The following is a 17,928-nucleotide window of genomic DNA, read 5'->3' as shown; positions in this document are numbered from 1 at the left end:
CTTCATTTAACATGTTCACCATCACATTTATACACTTTATCTCATCATGTCTCACCTGTAAACACACAGACAACGGCACATTATAGCAACACTTCCACTCGTTGCAAACTCTGGTCCTATATCTAACAGTATAATATCACAATATCAATAATATCAATAAGGTGCATCTTCTTATTGGCATAAAATAGCAACAGTCAATACTCTCACTCTTACTGGTAAACAGTATACAGAAACCACAAAGTGACTTCTCTCTTGTATCAAAATAATCACAATTATTAAATACATCAAATATCACATTAACAACAGTATAACGTTTTTCCCCTTGTAAACAAAATAAAAAAATTCTTTAGCAAACTCTCCCATTACAAAAAGAATACTTGTGTTCCCCAAAACGAAATATATCAGCTGCATCACATTACTCTGATTACTAGAACCATAATTAAACCATTTTACACAACACACCATTCACATCTCATTCATTCCAGGCTACAGATGAGCTTCTTTACCCAACTCCATGTCACAGTAGGTATAATAACAGGTAAGCATTTCCAATGACATCTAATGTGCATTCCACACACACATTTGCTTCACAGATACTCTTCTCTGTTTATACCTTCATTTAACATGTTCACTATCACATTTATACACTTTATCTCATCATTTCTCACCTGTAAACACACAGACAAATGCACATTACAGCAACACTTCCACTCGTTGCAAACTCTGGTCCTATTCTGAACAGGACCCCTGCTGTCCAACATGTGGCTAGCACAGTGAGTGTTTAGCTGCCCAAAGATTGCCTGTCCCAAATGCAATACCCAGAATGATAAAGTGTTTCACAGCTTTAGTAAATGTATCTTATGCGCCACGCTTTAACCACAGTTCACAGAATAATGTAAACAACATCCTAATGAAATGAAATGAAATACAATAATGTGTCAAATGGAATAATAAATAATATGGGGTATACTATGGGGTAAAACTGTTTTAGTAAATAATATAATCATGCATCTCAATTCCCAATATAATCATGTACTGTATCTCACAAAAGCTGCCTTTCAAATTATCTGTGTTAATGTTGTAATTAGTGCCTTTCAAAACCTTCAAAGGAACTTGAAATTTGATGTGACAGATGCTAAATAAGACGATATTAATTCAGTTAAGTGAAATTATCGTTAGAGAATGCACAACCCTCAATACCCTCGAGTTTAATGATTTGGATTGCGTCCCTCAAGGGCTGGACATCCAGGGTAACATCGTTGTCAATAAAATTGCATGTGTTCATTATTCTCTCTCTCTCTCTCTCTCTCTCTCTCTCTCTCTCTCTTTCTCTCTCTCTCTCTCTCTCTCTCTCTCTCTCTCTCTCTCTCTCTCTCTCTCTCTATATATATATATATATATATATATATATATATATATAGACATGTATCTCATAAATCGGCACATACACACACATGCAGGTGAAAACAATCATCTCTGGCCACAGCATTCTGCCTGGCGGAGATGACCTTACCTTGAGGGCAGGGCAAGGTAATTTCATAGATTTCTCATGCCATTTGTTTTGCCTTACAGCTACCTTGCTAATTAACTGTCTGGGAAAATGCTTTTTTTCCCTCTGACTTTCCACTACCTATTCCTCCACCTCTCATCTCTTTCTCTCTCTCCAGCTGTCATTATTCTTTCTCTCACGTTCCTCGTCTTCTTTGCTTTAACCCTCATTCTTTGCCTTAAAGCATGCACTATGTACTTTCCTCTTCTACCCCGGATTTGAACCTGGTTTCCTGCGCAAGTGCTGACATTTTTACCATTGAGTTAATAGAGCCTGCCTGCTTGCTCAGGGGATAAATTGAATCTTGACCATCAGGTCAAAATTCGTGTCAGATCCTGTGTCTAGGTGAGACATGACCTTTGACACGATCTAAATGTCTCAATAGAAGAGCAGGGAGACAAAACCACCCCAATTGTATTGTTGTATTAACATACTCTCTATAGACAAAATTCAATTTTATTCATAAAAAAAGTTACAATAGTGCCGCTGTAAGTCTGTCTCCTTAACCATTTGCTGTTGTCTCTCTGTCTCTGTCTCTTTCTTCCACCCTTTGTCCCTTGCTCCTTCCTCAATTATATTTTCCAGTTTTTTAATGCTTTTCCTCTACTTCAGCAGAGTCAATGGCAGAATTAGACTGCGAGTCAGTTAGTCCTCCCAGTAAAAGCAGTATATGACCGACATAAATGCCTAGCAGCAGTAACTGGGGGGGTGTGGTGTTCTGGTGAGGATATATAGAGATGGCAGGGAGAGATAATAGGTTAAGATGGACCCAGACAACCTTGACAGGGGGGATTACAATGTACAGTAGTTCCAGTTGCAACCACCCACAAATTGAAATGATACCGTCCTCTGTCTTACTTAAATTGACTTGGTGCTTTGGCTTGCTGATTGACACAGTTAACCTTGGCTACATACTGCACAGTCATCAAAAGAGGTGGATGGAGGAGTTGAAGATAATTTAACCCGACTGTCCTAAATGGAAAATTATCCTTTATATATTACCTTTAGAGAATGCTATAATTTTAAAATGTAAGTGCTAATTCAGAGATTTGGCAGACTACTGAATAATTTTCTCCTATCTCATTCATTCCATCCCAGGCTGAGTCTGCAGCCAATCAGTCACCAAAGTCACACTTCACAGGCTGTCATTTGTTGGTTTGGGGCACAGATCACGATGCAACAACTGAGGCCCCCTTTAGACGACAACAGTTTCTAGAGAAAACGTCAAAATAAAATATCAGATGAGCCGCTCGTTTAGACGGGAACGGCGTTTTCGGGGGTTGAATTCGCAACAAAATGAAACCACCTTCCAGAGTGGAAATCTTTTGTGAGAGAAATAAGCAACCAGGTCTATGAAAACACCAAAAGAAGCGACTAGGCCAGGGCCTAGGCTACGCGAGCACTTTAAACCTATATACATCGGCTATTTGAAAATAGCTGATTAAGAAAATATAAAAAATGTGGAATATTTCTTGAAACGTTTTAACAGCACAAATGTTGTATGGGTCCCTGACATCAAATATTTTCAGATGGGGGTCTACTCTGCAGACAAATAAGCCTAAATATTAATCTGGAGGTCCTTAACATGAAAATGGTTGGGAACCACTGGTTTAAACAACATAAGGAAACAAGCCCAAATAAGCATCTAAACTTTAGAAACAAGCCCAAAAAACGCAACCCGCAAATACCAATATTTACAAGCAACTTTACAGAAAAACAAGCCCAAACTCGCTTAGAATAAGTGAACCTGGCAACCCTGCGCAGAACCACGCTGCATTGGTGAATGCCATAGAGGTATAATATAACTAGAGGGCGGATTGCCCCGCCCCCAGCTATCATTTCAATGAATGTGCTCAGTGGCGTTTTGAAGCACCTGGAAGCCTGCCGGAAGTAGAATTATTGAGTCGTTTTTGGGCACACCATAGAGTTATGAGCATGCGCACTAGTGTCCTACGCGAGATATTTATTAAATACACTCGAGATGCATATGTATATGTAAATGCATATGTATTTATGTATAATATGTTTACATATTTATATTTATATATAAATATCTCTCAGTATGTTTTGCCTGCAGTTCCAGCTTTGGCCACTGGGGTGGCGGCTTCAATGTTTCTCAGCAAGGGCTTGGTGAATGCAAACAAACAGCTGTGATAGGAAGTAGAACGGAAGTGATTAATATGCATGCGTGACTGGTCTATCTGGCAGTGCGTTACCGCCACCTAGCCACCTGGCACACTACAGCGTTTTCAATCACTGCTGCGCCGCCGTCCAAACGCAGAATAAAAAGTGAGAACGCAACGGCACTTTGCCGTTTTCTCTAGAGATCGTTGTCGTCTAAACGTGGCCTGAGTCTGTGTCTCTGATTGGTCTGCTATGTATCAACAGGTTCCCATTGATCTCAGGTTCCCATTGATCTCAGTGCCCAGGTTGCTAAGAGATTTGTCAGTAAGGCCGAGCTGGTGATCTGATGGACAGTAATGGCTCAGCCGGGCAGGGCACTTCACGAATACACAGGTGAGGGAGGGTGATTAAGGGAGACCCTTAAAATGATAAACTCAACCATTAAATTGGCTGCTGAAAAATCTGGAAAGTTAGGGTTATTTGCACAGTGATTTATGCATCCTTGATGCTGATAATGCTGAAATAACAACAACACAGACATCGAAATCTCTGGGAACGTAATTAGATTAGTCTTTACAGCCACATTTGTTAGGTGAAATCTGGCACCGTTCCTGCTACTTATGGGGTACGGTACAGTAAAATCCATAATGTTAATTTAACTCAGAGTTAACTTGTAATGCTGTGCTAAATCATCACTGTGAGGATTTGCTGTGTGATGTTGTGCAATAAGAGTGATATACTAATACCTTACACAATATACAGTATATCACTCCTTGGTAATGCAGGCAATAAGTGAAGTATATTGACAAGACACATCATCTAAGGTGAAATGATGGTAACATGCTCTAGCAAATTATGTTCATTATAAGAATGAACTGAAGGTGACCCCGTTTGTTCATACAATTGCACCTCTAAAAAGCAAAACACAGCGTAGGCAACATATAAAACATTGCTCTGTACCTGTGAGATTGTGCATCTTGCACCATCTGACATTCCTGTCACTGAGCCTTATCAGTACATTCTCAATGCCCTTATCAAGGTTACAAAGAACAGATCAAAGGCAAGCAAAGAAATTGATATTTGCAGACGTACTGTAATAGATATTTTTTACTGATAATTATACTTCTGGTACTGTACTTCTGCAAATGCCAGATAAAACACATACTCAGTGAGTTATTGAGACACCATTTTGCTGAAGTGGAAGGACATGATCAAGAAAGACAAATGAACCACTTAAATAACCCTGCAGATCTTCATTTACACAGATTAACTCCATTAACCACATGAACCCTAGCTAAGACATAGCTGTTTGGCGAAGGGACAGCGACGGTCAAGAGTGCTATGGAAGGATCAGGGAGTTAAACAGTGTTTTCAACTCTTGGGAGAGAGTACAGTGCACACCAATCACTAATGGCTCATTTATAGATCGTCTTACGACCGTGTACTTATGGAAAATAACGGATTGTCAAAAATGTGTCTGAAATATAAAAATCTGTTCTTTTCAACAAGTAACAGGGTCTTGCAGTTTAAGTTAAAGGCTCAAGATAGCAGTAGTGGGAAGCTTAACTCCCTTTGGCTGCATCATCGCTCCGGTATTGCCTGTAAGCACATGTACAGATGGGCACAATAATGAAAAAAAATAACAGTAGCTCCTTGAGCTTGAACAGCCAAAGAAAGGCCACACTGGAAATAATACCACACGCACGCACGCACGCACGCACGCACGCACGCACGCACGCACGCACGCACGCACGCACGCACGCACGCACGCACGCACGCACACACACACACACACACACACACACACACACACACACACACACACACACACACACACACACACACACACGTAATTTTTCACTGAGATTGCATTTGAAAACAAAAACAAAAAACATCATACTCTGGGATCCTGAGAGACAACGTCCAAATCAATGATTGTATTTTTGTTGGTTTTCTTCCATGGTAATTTGTCATGGGATATTTGCACGCTGCTTGATATGAAGCAGACCAAGTGCCGTGGGGCTTTACTGGAAAGAGGAAGACCTCCCATGGGCTGGATGTAGCTCCCTTGAACAATTTGTTCTAAGCTGTATAGTTGTCTACCCAGGTGCTTCTGTCATTCATCACTGTCAATAGTGAGTAGGCTATCTGCTCCCCTTTACAGGCCACTATGTTACCACAGCATGGTAAAGCTACAGGATTACTATACTGGTACTCATTATCGGTAATGCCGCTGATTTGACATGAGGAGCAAACCATATTACAGATGCCATGTATGTCATGCCATGTATGTCATGCCATGTATGTCATGGCAATGCAGAACATTGTTGTGTATTTACAAGGCAATAACAAGGCAGATGAGAGGTTTATGAGGATGATGTATAAGCCTGTGGTGGTCCATGCACCATAGATGTCAGGTTTTATGAGGACTTGATTGTGAAATGATTAAGGTTAATGCCTGGAGTTGTGGCCACACAGTATTGGAATTCAATGAGCCACACAACACTGACCATGCTGCGATATAGAAAGTGTGCCTCAGGTACTATTAAGTATGTTCAGCAATCTGAATCTGTCAGGTAAATCATATTGCATTCCTCTTGCTGCTCTCCTAGCACCTTCTATTATTCTTCCAGTTTCGCCTTGAGGCAGCAAGCTCAATCCTATACCACAGCCATCAATTTAGGACCTCATGCCAAGGTCTTGCCCTCATGTATGAAACCACAGAGCCTATATACACTAGTCGATAATAACAAACACAGTGTGTATGAAACGGATAATGACAAATACCGTCGACCATTTATAAGACCTGAGGCCGATTCTACAAATGTCTTCTAAATCTTAACAGTTTTCTGAAAAATGTATGTTGCTATCTATGTATTTGGCTGCAGACCACCATCTCAAAATTTGTTGTGCCAGGGATCCCCAGAAGCAAAGATTTGAGTTTAAAATGTTCGCTTTAAGCAATATATATATTCAAAGATTTGCACAAATGTTCACGATTTAAAAAAACATCATGTTGGGATAACAATTTCATTCAATCAGGAGAGAGAACTCATCCAGGATACAGGATAATCAAGTGAAACTGGAAGTGATGACACAAACAAAATTAGCAGACGAAACTGGAACTGGAACACTATCAAATTGAAACTGAATTGCATTGAATCTCCTGATTGGATGCAATTGGCAACCAACTTGAACATTTATTTTCTGTTCATTAAATAGCTGGAGAGAAGGGGAGACCCCTGTTACTGAACTAACACACACTCAATAGCAATAATAACTAACAGAATATCTAGAGTTTTAACCTTTTAAGAAAAAAACGTTTTGTTTTGACCCAGAAATATCACTTGCACTACATTCCCTACATTCTTCATTGACTGGTGTCCCCAGGAGTCTATACATTGCCCACTCCTTTTCCCCCCTCTCTACACCAGGGGTCCTCCACGTTTTTTAGGCAAAGGACCCCCTAGCTGAGGGACAGATGAAGCAGGGACCCCCCACTACATATTGTATAAAATTGTGTTGCAGATAAAAAATGTTCATAGATGGCTAGATTTGTTTGACAGCACTATCATGTAGGATTCATGTTAATGTACATTTTGTTAATGTACACTGAAATTTAACCACTTAAACCGTCAATACTTAGTAAACCTAACCTTTGGCTCTGTACTTAGTCTGCTCTTTTTTCCCTTTACACCAAACCGCTTTGCCGAAATAGCCGATCTACAAGCTCACAACGCCCCGCAGTGCGAAGCGTTGTGAGCTTGTAGATCGGCTATTTTCGGCTAAAGTTCTCCTCAGAATAGGAATGCTATAGTAAATCTGAGGACCCCCTAGGGGTCCCGGACCCCCTGTTTTAGAACCCTGCTCTACACCAAATCTCTTCGCTGAATATAGCCGATCTACAAGCTCACAATGTGTCAAAAGTGTGAGCTTGAAGCTTTGCATTGTTTTCTCCTGCGAATGCCTATTTACATGCTGGGGATGCTATAAGGTTCATGCAGTTAAGCTCCTAACAGTGTAGAAGAATCCAAAGCCTTGATCCAGAGGGATACAGGTATATAGCCAACACGTCTCCTTGACAGCACACATGTGGTATCCCAAGGGCTAGCATCAAACGCTGTCTTATTTCCTTTGAAAGGGGACAGAATACAGTGTTCGAAAGCAGAAAGGCCTTTGTAATAGCTGACATCAGTCACTGGAGCTTCAATTATAGCGACAGAGCCGTGGCCCCGGGACATGGCTTAACGATCATATAATAAGGGTTGTTTGTTTGTTAGAAATCAACTTAAGAAACCATCCACACTGGCCTGTGGGGTCCGTCTACCACTGGCTCAATTTGGACAGCATGAAAACGGCAAGAGTGTCGGAGTGAGAGAAGGAAATTGTGTCTGCGTGTGCGTGCGTGTGTGTGTGCGCGCGTGTGTGCGTGCGTCTAGGTGTGTGTGTGAGACTGTCTTTTTCAAGTATGCTGACTGTCTTTTTCAAGTATGCTGTTAAGTCCTCAGTGTTAATTTAACTCCAAAGTCCACAAATGAAACAAATGGTTCCACATGGTACGAGTGGAAGCTCATCCAGTGAAATTAACACTCAGGATTTTACTGTTCCAGAAACAACCAATGAGTCCCCCCCCCCTCATTCCACCTCATAGACTTGATGAGGATCAATTCGGACTTGAGTGTTTGTGGCGGTGGCAGGGCGCTCTTTGATTCAGTATGCACGAGAGCTCTGTGATTAATGGTGGGTACTTAGCTGGGAGACACGGTCAATAATCGCAGCGGTTCAGCAACTTAATACCGAGGTGTAGCCTATGCCAAGGAGGAGACAGGATTTTACACGCCTGCAGGGTCTCATAGAGTGATGGAATTGGATAGAAAGTGGATGGGCAAACAAAAACTTTCTCCCTAACTCCTTTTGGATTGACTGAGCATGGGATTTATTTCAATTTAACCTTGGCAACGGCTGCAGCATCATTTCGCCAAGCCTCCCACAACGGCAGCAACTGAGGCTTTGTGCGATAGAGAGGCAGATACGACAAAGCAAGTCAGAATGATGAGAAGGGAAGGAGGAAAGAAAGAAAGAAAGAAAGAGACATCTGGCAGCTTTCTCAACATTGTTCTCAGCTTCCATGCCAATAAGCACTTGCAACAGGAAGAAAAAGAAAACAGAGATAAGGAGAGGGAGAGAGGAAGAGAGGAAGACAAACAGCAGTAGCCATATAGGCAAATTGAGACAAGAAAATAACAAGAAATAGAGATTAAGCACGAAGAGCTGTGTGCCCAGGTGCATTGTGTGTGGTGCGTGCGTGCGTGCGTGCGTGTGTGTGTGTGTGTGTGTGTGTGTGCGTGTGTGTGTGTGTGTGTGTGTGTGTATGCATACGCGGGCACATCAGGCAGGCACAATCCTACAAAGAAATACGGCACCACTTTTAGTGTCTGTTTGATAACCCTGCGAGTCATAACAGAGTACAGACAGACCAACATTTGTTGGGTCTGATAAAGGGAAGTTCGGTGTGAACGGTGTAGTCATTCATCATTATCTTCGTTATCAGCCCTAAAGCTTACGAACACACTGCTCTTCTCCGTCTCTCCATAATGTAAACAGCTTGCCTTCCTATCGCAAAGGTGACGGATTTACAAGGTGACATAATCAGTATAGGCTACAATTCCATAACCTGAGAATGTTTCTGTATAACCTCTTATTATCATCACACTGCCAACAATAACAATGACTATAGGAAAAAGTAAAGATATTCCATTGCAAGGTCAGCTAGCAAGACATGCGTTTGGCTTCTATGTCCTACAAATGTCATCAGTGAGGAGGCAAATAACATACATGCACAATCAATCAATCAATCAATCAATCAATCACGTTCAACCCAGATTCGGCTCAAACAAGGGGTAACATTCATTCTACTGCTAGTCTGCTATGCCACCAAAATGTGGAATACCTTACCAACAGTCATAAAAAAGTGTGACTCCTTACCCTCCTTTAAAGGCGCTCTAAAAGAGCACTTACAGGTGGCTGCAATTTGTAACTGGCTCCTGTAAAAAGTCTAAGCTTACCTCTAAGCTTCCCTCCAGAAATTCCCCCCTTCCACCCCCCAACTGTTTACTCTACATATTTTTCTTTTTGATTACTAGCTCGTTTATATGATGGATTTGCATTTTTTTGTATATTATTGTTTGTTCTTTAAATGTTTCAATGAATTGAATACACAGGATCCCAATGGAAACAAGCCATAGTGCTTTCTTAGGTTTTACTCCTTTAGCATCCTTTTGTATGGAACTGTACCTCTGTGCTTTTTATTGCAAACTGTTAATAAAGTATTCAATCAATCAATCAATCAATCAATCAATCAATCAATCAATCAATCAATCAATCAATCTGTTTAATTAGATATATTGCTTATGTTTTAATGGAAAGTTATTATATACGTCTGTTTCTGTGCATAATAACCTTTCCCGAGGCATTCTGTAACAATACTGACCTCCAGCGTGTGCGCTCAGTTCTGTCCTTGCGCATACATGGCAGAGCAGAGCAGAGCAGAGCGCAGGGCGCATCTCCTGTCCTTGGACAACAACAACAACACATTGATGCTTGTTGACATGCTGTCTCTCATTCCTATATTTAATCGGACAGATTAATTAATTTGAGGTTCGTTTTGATGGGTGGATGAAGTTGGATGTATGGACGTCTTACTGAAATTACATGACAAGAAGACCTGAAGAACAAAGCAGATCGGATGTGGATATAATCAGTCCTTTTGCTTAAGAATAGCAGATACAATTGTGATCGACACAAATAACGCTCCCCCCCACCGGTCACGGCAAGCATGTCTAACTGGCCAAAATGAACAGTCATGGTCACTATATTTTAAAGGTTATTGCCCACTTCTAGACACTTTTTCTCCTTTCTATCTCCTCTAATTTATTGCCTTTCGTCTCTTCTTAGGGGCGGAGCGGGTCCCTGACCGTGTTGCCAAATTCTGCGAGAGAAATAAGCAACCAGCTCTATGAAAACAAACCCAAAAGAAGCGAATATAGGCTGCAGCTATTTGAAAATAGCCGATCTAGATCTGCTATTTTCAAAAAGATAATTGTGGAATTATGGGGGAGGGGGGGGGGGGGGGTCTGGCACTAAATATTTTCAGATGGGGGGGTCTGTGGACGTATGGGGGTCCTTGGCATGAAAATGTTTGAGAACCACTGTTTTAAACAACATTAGTTAACAAGCCCAAATAAGCACACTTTAGAAACAAAACAAGCCCAAAAAAACGCAACCCGCAATATTTACAAGCAACTTTACTGAAAAAGAAGCCCAAAGTGTCAGCAGATCTACAAGTTAGAGCATCACTTCATGCTGCACTGCGAGCTTGTAGCCTACTTAGGCCTACATCTGCGAGCTTGTTGAATCATTTTGATATTTATTTTTAACAGATCTTCTGGGGGTTCCTGGCACAAAACCTTTTCAGATGGGGGTCCGCAGCCAAATAGTACATATCAGTTTGGGGGTCCTTGACATGAAAAAGTCTGAGAACCACTGGCTTATAATAAGTGGACATGGCAACACTGATCGCTGATAGTTTTTTAATGTGAACAGCACGTGGTTGTTCCAGAGCTGTACAGCAGGACTCGGCGGGGCGCGGGAGAGATGCAGGGAGCGGGAGAGAGGAGAGAGAGGACACACGGCGCGCTGCGGAGGGCGCCCGCTTTCTAACGGGAGTCCTAACATAATGACTGATCTGATCTACAAACATTTTGGAAATAAGCTCTTTTAAAAACAGCACAGCCTTTTAAGATCAGATTTTTGCCTCATTTGTGGTGGGCGATGGACATGCTGGTTATGGAAGATGACAGGTGAGGAGAGAGGGGGGACCATTGTAGATTTTTTTCTTTTTCTGGACAGTATGATACGACCATCCTAAACTGCGATGTTGCAATAAGAGCTTTTTTTTTCCTACTCACTTGACATTTTAAAAGCCATAACTTGACTACATAAGTTTAAGTATAAGGTTTAAACATGGATTTCTTAAGTAACTCCAGCTTTGGAGATGGAATGGAGATGGGTGGCATCTCCTCTAATTCCACCTCTACGAGCCAGTATTCCCAGCTTGCTATCTGGGGTCTGTCGGTGCTGGTCGGCTTCCTTATTTTGTTCACTATAGTGGGGAACATCTTGGTTGTAATCGCCGTCTTAACGAGCAGAGCGCTGAAACCGCCCCAGAATCTTTTTCTGGTCTCCCTGGCCAGTGCGGACATTCTAGTAGCCACACTTGTCATTCCCTTCTCTTTGGCAAATGAACTCATGGGCTACTGGTTTTTTGGCAAAGTTTGGTGTGACATCTACCTGGCGCTGGATGTTCTTTTCTGCACCTCCTCTATTGTCCATCTGTGCGCCATCAGTTTGGACAGGTACTGGTCGGTGACGCAGGCATTAGAATACAACTTAAAGAGGACGCCAAAACGGGTTAAAGGGATGATAGTGGTGGTGTGGCTGATCTCCGCTGTCATCTCCTTCCCTCCACTCTTAACCATGGATAGGAGCATCAGTGAGATCACACCCCAGTGTGAGCTGAATGACGAGACCTGGTACATTCTCTACTCCAGCATTGGCTCGTTCTTTGCGCCCTGTGTCATCATGATCCTGGTCTATATTCGGATATACCAGGTGGCAAAGACTCGGACCAGAAGCATGTCGGAGAAGAAGAGAGAAGTAGGGAATGGCGTGGACCAAGCTGAACCGGGCCAAGGCGGGTCGTTAAAGTCTAATGGAGGTGGGAATATGAAAGAGCAGGATGGTGAGAATGGTCACTGTCGGCAACAAGCAATAGGCTCTCCTCTGCCCGACGAGCCTGAACATCCCCCCGGAGACAACGACGATGACTACGAAGACAGCAGCTCCTCTGACGAGAAACCTAAAAAGAAAGCCACTTCCTGCTCCAGACGTAGCCACGAAAGCAAGAAAGACAGGAAGTCGAGTCGGAAGAGCAGTTCCGCCTCAAAGTTCTCGAGCAGGAAGTCACGCGCCAGCTCCAAGTCCATGGAGATGTTTACTTCACGCCGGAAGCGCCGGAGCACAGTCAACCGGAAGAAGATCTCCGCTGCCCGAGAAAAACGCTTCACGTTTGTCCTCGCTGTTGTCATGGGCGTGTTTGTTCTCTGTTGGTTTCCGTTCTTCTTCTCCTACAGCCTCTACGGAATCTGCCGGAAGCCCTGCGAGATCCCAGAGACACTGTTCAAGTTCTTCTTCTGGATCGGCTACGTCAACAGCTCTCTGAATCCAGTCATCTACACCATTTTCAACCAGGACTTTCGGAGGGCTTTCCAGAAGATCCTCTGTAAGTCCTGGAAACGCTCTTTCTGAGGGTGTGGATGTGGTTATATAATAGACCTGTTATGAGCCGTAGGCTGCACTGCTCTGCCCTGGGTGTTTTCACTGCTGTCAGGGACTGCTGTAGGACTGAAAGAACCCATCATGGGGTTGAATGAGGGGAACCAGGGTGTGTAAAGGTTTGAAAGCAGCTTCTGCCCTCTTTTTCAATTCTCTCATTGAGTTGCAGGCCGCTTTTAGACTTTGATATGGGCCTCACTCATCACCTTAAAAAAAGGAGCAAAAAACACTGTTATGGACTTCAACGGATTCTATGATGCATGCACACCGCAGCGTATCCACTGCAGTGATCGGATTGGAGGAACTGCAAAACTAAGAGGAAGACTTACAATGCGAAACCTCACTCCCTGAAAACGACGCTAAGGCCTTGACAATCTCCACGTGTCAGCTGTGACATGTGATAATGGTATTGACCTCTCTGTATCTCCCTATTTCTTTGTTGATGCCTTTATGTCACTCTCTAACGTGAGGACCAATGGGACGAAGGGGCTCTTTGCTTGCTGTTTCAGCAAGGAAAACTAAATTTCTGTGGAAAGAAAAAAAAGAAAACGCAAACAATTTACCAAACCATAATTCATATCACTTCAGGCTGCAATGAAAGGACTTGGGAGGGGGGGGGTCACTCTTAATCAGGTCCACAGAGGGGAAATGAACATTGAGACATGCGTGTATGTTCTTTATGAGATTGAAAACATGGTTCTGGGTATATAGAATTGCAGGCAATTACCTCTCCCAGGAATGAGTGTACTGTATATTATCCTGCACTGTGAACAAGAGTGTACAGCTGCTGCTCAGGCTCATGGGTAACTACTGAGGGTTTCATTGTTGTGTGTGTGCATACTGCAAAATCCCCAGTGTGAATTTAACTCTTGTAGAGTGTACAGTACATATGGATTTTTTTTTACACTGCCACAGCGGTAAATGAACACTCAGGATTTTGCTGCATGGGTAGTACCGTATGTGCGTGCTGTGCGTGTGTGCGTGCTTGCGTGTGTGTGTGTGTAAGAGACAGGCAAGGAGACATGTCGTCTGGACAGTTTGGTATGTCTTACTAATACTCATACAGTATACAGTAATGGTTGTGTGTGTGTGTGTGTGTGTGTGTGTGTGTGTGTGTGTGTGTGTGTGTGTGTGTGTGTGTGTGTGTGTGTGTGTGTGTGTGTGTGTGTGTGGGGGTGTGTGGGTGTGTGTGTGTGTGTGTGTGTGTGTGTGTGTGTGTATGTGTACGTAAGACACAGGCAAGGAGACATGTTGTCTGGACAGTGTGTTATGTCTTATGCATACTCATACAGTATACAGTAATGGTTGTGTGTGTGTGTGTGTGTGTGTGTGTGTGTGTGTGTGTGTGTGTGTGTGTGTGTGTGTGTGTGTGTGTGTGTGTGTGTGTGTGTGTGTGTGTGTGTGTGTGTGTGTGTGTGTGTGTGTGTGTGTGTGTGTGTGCTGAGAGGAATGTCCTGATTTTTTAATGGTTAAGTGTCTTCATCAGTTCACTAAGCTGCTCTGTCAAACATACATCCACATACATCCTCTCCTCTCTCTCTCTCTCTCTCTCTCTCTCTCTCTCTCTCTCTCTCTCTCTCTCTCTCTCTCTCTCTCTCTCTCTCTCTCTCTCTCTCTCTCTCTCTCTCTCTCCCTCTCTCTCTCCCTCTCTCTCTCTCTCCCTATCTCTCTCTCTGACTCACCCACTCAGCACATACACATCCACACGCACACCGGCACGCACGCACGCACGCACGAACAACACACACACACACGAACAGCACACACACACACACACACGCACACGCACACACGCACACGCACACACACACACACACACACACACACACACACACACACACACACACACACACACACACACACACACACACACACATTGATAATGACGACAAAAAATAAAATGTACTTATATATATATTCTATATATTTAAAAGTTTTTATATTTCAACAATTTGATGCCATCATCAGACAGTGCTTGTCTATTGTGTACATAATCTAAGATGGTATATTATTGTGTGGTGGATTGTTATCACACGTTCATCCGTATGATCAAAAATGTATGGTTTATATCATGATGAACAATGCTCTGGAGGATCCTGTCACTGTTCTTTGTGTAATATTTCAAAAGAAAGAAAAGAAAAAAAAACTAAACAAGAACAATAGTGTTTACTCTCCTGCTTTGAGCACATTCACAAAATAAATAAATTAAATGAATATCCTTTGAAGACAGTTTCACGTGATTGCAGCCGTCATTAATATAACACACCCGTGCATATACAGTATATGTATGTATGTATGTATGTGTGTAATGTTGTATATCTATATATATATGTGTGTGTGTGTGTGTGTGTGTGTGTGTGTGTGTGTGTGTGTGTGTGTGTGTGTGTGTGTGTGTGTGTGTGTGTGTGTGTGTGTGTGTGTGTGTGTAGAGACCAAGGACAGAGAGAGGAGAGCGTGTGAGACATGGGACTCACAGGGAAGGAGCATATGGTCTGTGCACTAACTGGCTGGGCCACCGTGGCACCCCTACTGTTATTTATTCATGTATTTATTTATGAGTTCATTTTTGTTACTGTCATGGCACTGCTGCGGGTCTAATTCACTGACCCTGGCTGTCACTGCTCTGGTGTTAAATAGACAACAAATTATCACTTTTTTTGAAGAGCGCCCTTGCAGGGAGCAACCTCCGAAAACGCCAACGTCCCTTAAGACGTTCACTCTCATAGCGGTTGTCACAGGGAACATTAGTAAGGGAAGGCATTTACATTCTTTCAGGTCTGATGTTTAAGTGTTAAAGTGAGGCTGAAAACTAGGGATAAAAATAAGCCAGCCACCGCATTAAACTTTAAACATAGGGACTTTATGACCCAAACATAGGGACTTTATGACCCACGTGATAAGTAAATTAACTATATAGACCATTTATTTAGGAGAAAAACATTTAAATGAATACAGTCATATAAAAATAAATAAGCTAAAGTGAGTTATTTGTATTATAAGGGGATACATTGAATGAATTCAAAATCCCTTGTTTCAATTCTCCTGGCTTTACTCGTTTCTCCTTCACCTGCGATTCTAACAAAGATGTTATGGCACATAACTAATTGACCATATTCAATATTACATCATAAGGGGGGGGGGGGGGTGAGAAACCCCACCAATGTAGGTATGAGGTGTGTAGTGTGCTGACTCTGAGTCCAATGCAAAAAAAAAACATAGGGGAATTGGCCATAATCAAGCTGTGGGTCATCCATATGGAGGAGTCCGCTAGCTCAGCTTTCAGTGGTATACCATAAATCTGTATGCATGTGTGTATGAGTTCATGTGCATGTTGGTGGAAAAAATAACATTATAGTTGAATCTGCGGTCATGCAGGTTTACGAGTAAGTGTAAGAGTTTACTGCAAGGCCAAGAGGATTTAACCCTCATCTAAACAACACAGCATGGAATACATACATCCTGTTAGCATTTCCTGCACTCTTTCTGCCCGCCTGCTTACTTATTCATGCCATGAACGCCGGCTAATGCTGCCAGGCTCAGCACCTAGGTCTCTGTCACAGCCTGCCTGCCACGCTCAACACCTTGGTCTCTGTCACTGCCTGCCTGGCAGTGCCTGCTCACTTATTCATTCCCTGAACGTTGGCTAATTGTACCACCCTGAGCACCGCTTGGACTATTATGCAGTGGTGGAAAAAGAACTTGAATGTGTTAGTTAAGTAAAAGTATCAATACTGCAATGTAGAAGTACTCTGTTACAGGTAAAAGTCCGGAATCCAAAATTTACTTGAGTAAAAGTACAAAAGTATTGGTATCAAAATGTACTTAAAGTACCAAAAGTAAAAGTACTAAAATGTTTGAAAATAGCAGATCTACAAGTTCACAACGCGTCACGCTGTGAGCTTGTAGATCGGCTATTTTCAAAAGTGGTTATTTTCAAAAGCCTAAGTGGTTAATGTATGTTTTATAATGTAACAATTTATATCTGCAAAGTAACTAGTAACTAAAGTTTTCAAATAATTGTAGTGGAGTAAAAGTACAATATTTGCTTCTGAGATGTAGTGGAGTAGAAGTAAATGTCCAAGACGATTGGAAATACTCCAGTGAAGTAAAAGTACCTCAAAACTGTACATAAGTACAGTACTTGAGTAAATACTTATAGTAGTTACTTTACATCACTGACTATATGTCATGGCTGCCTTGGCTAAAGGGTCTTTATGTCCGATGGGGAATGGTTTGACCCTCCTCAGACTGGTGTCAGCAGCTCGGAGGCGGAACCTATACAGTAAGCTCAGGGTCCATTCCTATACCCAGAGTTAAATGATCCCTGAGGATTTTACTATCTATGAAATGATCTGCCAGGTGAACTCTGCCTCAACCTGGTGTCTCTGGGAGTTAGAATTATGGACATAATTAACCTTTAAACATAATGAATTCCTCCTTACCTGTGCTCTTACCGTTATAGGTCAATCTTTACAGTTTCAGGATCTCTCAGGATTTAATGTGTACTTGAACTGATGAGGTCAAAAGGGAATATAAACGTGCTCTCCATAACTCTGACCCAAAAACGAGGTTGACAGGGGTGGCAGTGGCTCAAGAGGTATACGGTAAAATTCCAGGCTCTTCGTGTTTGCATTTTGAAGTGTCCTTGAACAAGATACTGAACCCATAACTGCTCCAGATGAGTCGGTTGGCGATGCGCTTTACAATGTACTTCACATTCACCCATTCACACACTCTGTAAGGGTGGTACACCCTTACAGGCAGCCTTGTAAGGCGCCAACCTACTCATCTGGAGCAGTTAAGGGTTCAGTGTCTTGCTCAAGGACGCTGGTATGGTAACTGCAGACAGAGTACTTGTTCAT

The 17,928-nt window shown here is 42.4% G+C and overlaps 1 protein-coding gene across 1 annotated transcript; it reads left to right on the top strand.

Annotated features, from left to right (window-relative positions):
• Window positions 1-11,695: 11,695 nt before the first annotated feature.
• Window positions 11,696-13,039, top strand: adra2c (adrenoceptor alpha 2C; the record flags this gene model as incomplete). Its single annotated transcript, XM_080442180.1, has 1 exon — window positions 11,696-13,039. One exon carries the CDS (start codon window positions 11,696-11,698, stop codon window positions 13,037-13,039), a length of 1,344 nt encoding a protein of 447 aa, XP_080298306.1.
• Window positions 13,040-17,928: the final 4,889 nt, after the last annotated feature.

This window comes from Gymnoscopelus braueri (genome assembly GCF_963280865.1).
Source record: "Gymnoscopelus braueri genome assembly, chromosome: 2".
Taxonomy (NCBI): domain Eukaryota; kingdom Metazoa; phylum Chordata; class Actinopteri; order Myctophiformes; family Myctophidae; genus Gymnoscopelus; species Gymnoscopelus braueri.
Note: the sequence above shows the minus strand (reverse complement) of the source record. Positions and strands in the feature narration are given on the sequence as shown.